This window comes from Notolepis coatsorum (genome assembly GCF_963971535.1).
Source record: "Notolepis coatsorum genome assembly, chromosome: 5".
NCBI lineage: Eukaryota > Metazoa > Chordata > Actinopteri > Aulopiformes > Paralepididae > Notolepis > Notolepis coatsorum.
Window position 1 is genome coordinate 47338264 of NC_140169.1, and position 3713 is coordinate 47341976.

Consider the following 3713-nt stretch of genomic DNA (forward strand, 5'->3'; position numbering starts at 1 on the left):
TTATCTGGGGAACAGGGACCTGCCCTGCCGAGACTGAAGGAAATCTCTCCCATCTCTCTTAATCTGAGTCTACTGCCAGTGTGTGTGTGTGTGTGTGTGTGTGTGTGTGTGCGTGTGTGTGTGTGTGAGCGTGCGCGCGTGTGACGGCGTGCAGAACATCGGCGGTCACGCTGCTGCTGCCCTGGACCGTGTGTGTGTGTGTGTGTGTGTGTGTGTGTGTGTGTGTGTGTGTGTGTGTGTGTGTGTGTGTGTGTGTGTGTGTGTGTGTGTGTGTGTGTGTGGGAACAGAGGGTACAGAATGGTCACCACCCTCCGCGTCACACAGACAGCCCTCCTACCTGCCGCAGCTGAAGGAGCGGAGACACTCACCACACAGAGACGGCAAACTAACGGTTTTTAGGCAATGATACGTCGCTTGTTTTGAAAAGCAGTCCAATTTATTCTCAAATAGTTTATATTTGGCTAATTATTTTTTACGCTACTATACCTTTTTTTATTTAAATTTTTTTTATCAATTAATTTATTTTCGTATACTTATATATATTTACATTTTTTAAATATTTTTTATTGCGGACCCAATTGTCTTTTTCTAGTTTTTAAGAAGGCTTATAGATTTGCCCAAGTTGCCTGTTTTCACTGGATACACGACGACGATACAAAACAACTCTCAACTTTTCAACTTTCGACCGCAAGCCGGAGAAAGTGAACACATTACAGTAACCGCCGTCCTGCGCGCGAGCTGGAGAAAGTGAACACATTACAGTAACCGCCGTCCTGCGCGCAAGCCGGAGAAAGTGAACACATTACAGTAACCGCCGTCCTGCGCGCGAGCCGGAGAAAGTGAACACATTACAGTAACCGCCGTCCTGCGCAGCGCCATGAAACGGCCGTGTGACGCCAGCAGCTCCATGAAGCGGCCGTGTGACGCCACCAGCAGCTCGGGGGACAGCGAGGAGGACATGGAGGAAACCATCGACGTGGGCAGCGAGGACAACTATCTCCACAGGTAGGGTGACCAGGTGTCCCCCTTTTGTTTGTACTGTCCCACCATTTGACAGAACGTCCCACATATTGAGAGGATGTCCCACTTTGTCCCACCAAAATCTTACTGTTGTCCTGCTTTTGGACTTTTTGCATCTGGTCACCCTATTCACAGGTGATCAATAATCAATTCATTATCCTCCAGTTGTTTAGACTCTGAATACATACATACACATACTCTCCATCGTTTCAAACCTAGAAGAGGATTGTCTCCAGGTCGTCATCTATATCCAACGTGATATGACAACCTGACGGTTTGAAAACGATGGAGAGTGATTTTAGATTAGATTAGATTAGATTAAAATGAATATGAATGTACATACGATATATACAGCACTACAGAGTTAGATGGGTAATATGCAAATGTATAAGTAGGTATATAGAAGGATTATATGCAGGTATATTCAGACAGATATGGATATATATATATATAAATGTATACGGACGGTATATACAGCACTACTGTACGCTAGTTATATGGGTAGACTAACTTTAGATAGTATTGTCATCATACAGCACAAGTACAGTACAACGGAAATAAGTTTGGCATCCAACCAGTGTGCAAATGTAACAGTAAAGTAGAATAGTAATATACAATGTACAGGTGATTAAACTGGGTATAAAATATATAAATGAGTACTACTGAGTAATAGTGCTATTCAGATGTATGTACAGAGTTGTAGTATTAATATGTACAGAGATACAGGTATAAAAACACTATGGTAGTAAGTCATACTGGCCAGCAGTGTAACTAGTAAGAGGAGGTAAGAGATATGTACAGATATAGATATAGTATCTACAGATATGTACAGATATAAGATATAGTATCTACAGATATGTACAGATATAAGATATAGTATCTACAGATATGTACAGATATATATATAGTATCTACAGATATGTACACATATAGATATAGTATCTACATCTACAGATATGTACAGATATATATATAGTATCTACAGATATGTACAGATATAGATATAGTATCTACATCTACAGATATGTACAGTCAGATATATATATAGTATCTACAGATATGTACAGATATATATATAGTATCTACAGATATAGATATAGTATCTACATCTACAGATATGTACAGTCAGATATATATATAGTATCTACAGATATGTACAGATATATATATAGTATCTACAGATATAGATATAGTATCTACAGATATCTACAGATATAGATATAGTATCTACAGATATGTACAGATATAGATATAGTATCTACAGATATGTAAAAAGGATTATGCAGATACAGACAGAAATGGAAACGAATATGGGAATAACTTTGTCTGAATACTGGGACTTTTGCTGGTAAAATAAACTGAAGCTTCCTATAAGGGAACGAATAGTTGAAGCAATTATAACCTAAGTGGATGATGAGGCAGCGCGGAGCAGAGCCCTTTATTTATGTAAAGAAAAGAACAGTGGTTTTTGGCACCGAATTTGACACCTGACGCACAAATGAATTGTGGTTTTGTGGAATTGTGGAAGACGCTTGGTCAAAATGGTATATTTCTCTAAATTGTTGACGTTCTTCGTTTTGTTCCCAGCCACAATAACGGCTCGTTTATAAGATGTGGATCTCCGACCACAACCACCCAAGTAATGGCAAGGAAAAAACGAAGAGGGGTATTTATCATTATTATTATTATTATTATTATTATTATTTTTATTATTATTATTATTATTATTATTATTATTATTATTATTATTATTATTATTATTATTATTATTATTATTATTATTATTATTATTATTATTATTATTATTATTATTATTATTATTATTATTATTATTATTATTATTATTATTATTATTATTATTATTATTGTTATTATTGTTATTATTGTTATTATTGTTGTTGTTGTTGTTGTTGTTGTTGTTGTTGTTGTTGTTGTTGTTGTTGTTGTTGTTGTTGTTGTTGTTGTTGTTGTTGTTATTATTATTATTATTATTATTATTATTATTATTATTATTATTATTATTATTATTATTATTATTATTATTATTATTATTATTATTATTATTATTGTTATTGTTGTTGTTGTTGTTGTTGTTGTTGTTGTTGTTGTTGTTGTTGTTGTTATTATTATTATTATTATTATTATTATTATTATTATTATTATTATTATTATTATTATTATTATTATTATTATTATCATTATCATTATCATTATCATTATCATTATCATTATTATTATTATTATTATTATTATTATTATTATTATTATTATTATTATTATTATTATTATTATTATTATTATTATTATTATTATTATTATTATTATTATTATTATTATTGTTATTGTTATTATTATTATTGTTGTTGTTGTTGTTGTTGTTGTTGTTGTTGTTGTTATTATTATTATTATTATTATTATTATTATTATTATTATTATTATTATTATTATTATTATTATTATTATTATTATTATTATTATTATTATTATTATTATTATTATTATTATTATTATTATTATCATTATCATTATCATTATCATTATTATTGTTATTATTATTATTATTATTATTATTATTATTATTATTATTATTATTATTATTATTATTATTATTATTATTATTATTATTATTATTATTATTATTATTATTATTATTATTATTATTATTATTATTATTATTATTATTATCATTATC

The 3713-nt window shown here is 30.7% G+C and overlaps 1 protein-coding gene across 2 annotated transcripts in view; it reads left to right on the forward strand.

Moving 5' to 3' along the window:
- The first annotated feature begins 365 nt into the window (after positions 1-365).
- Positions 366-3713, forward strand: part of hey2 (hes-related family bHLH transcription factor with YRPW motif 2) — a 15209-nt gene continuing 11861 nt past the window's right edge. Inside the window, exons 1-2 of one of the 2 annotated variants that reach the window (XM_084314960.1) lie at positions 366-1006; positions 2609-2687. In XM_084314960.1, the coding sequence (XP_084171086.1) occupies positions 879-1006; positions 2609-2687 (207 nt within the window). In that variant the 5' untranslated portion in view covers positions 366-878. Of the gene's footprint in view, positions 1007-1027; positions 1157-2608; positions 2688-3713 lie in introns of those variants that run through there. The other variant, XM_084314961.1, reaches the window with a different exon arrangement.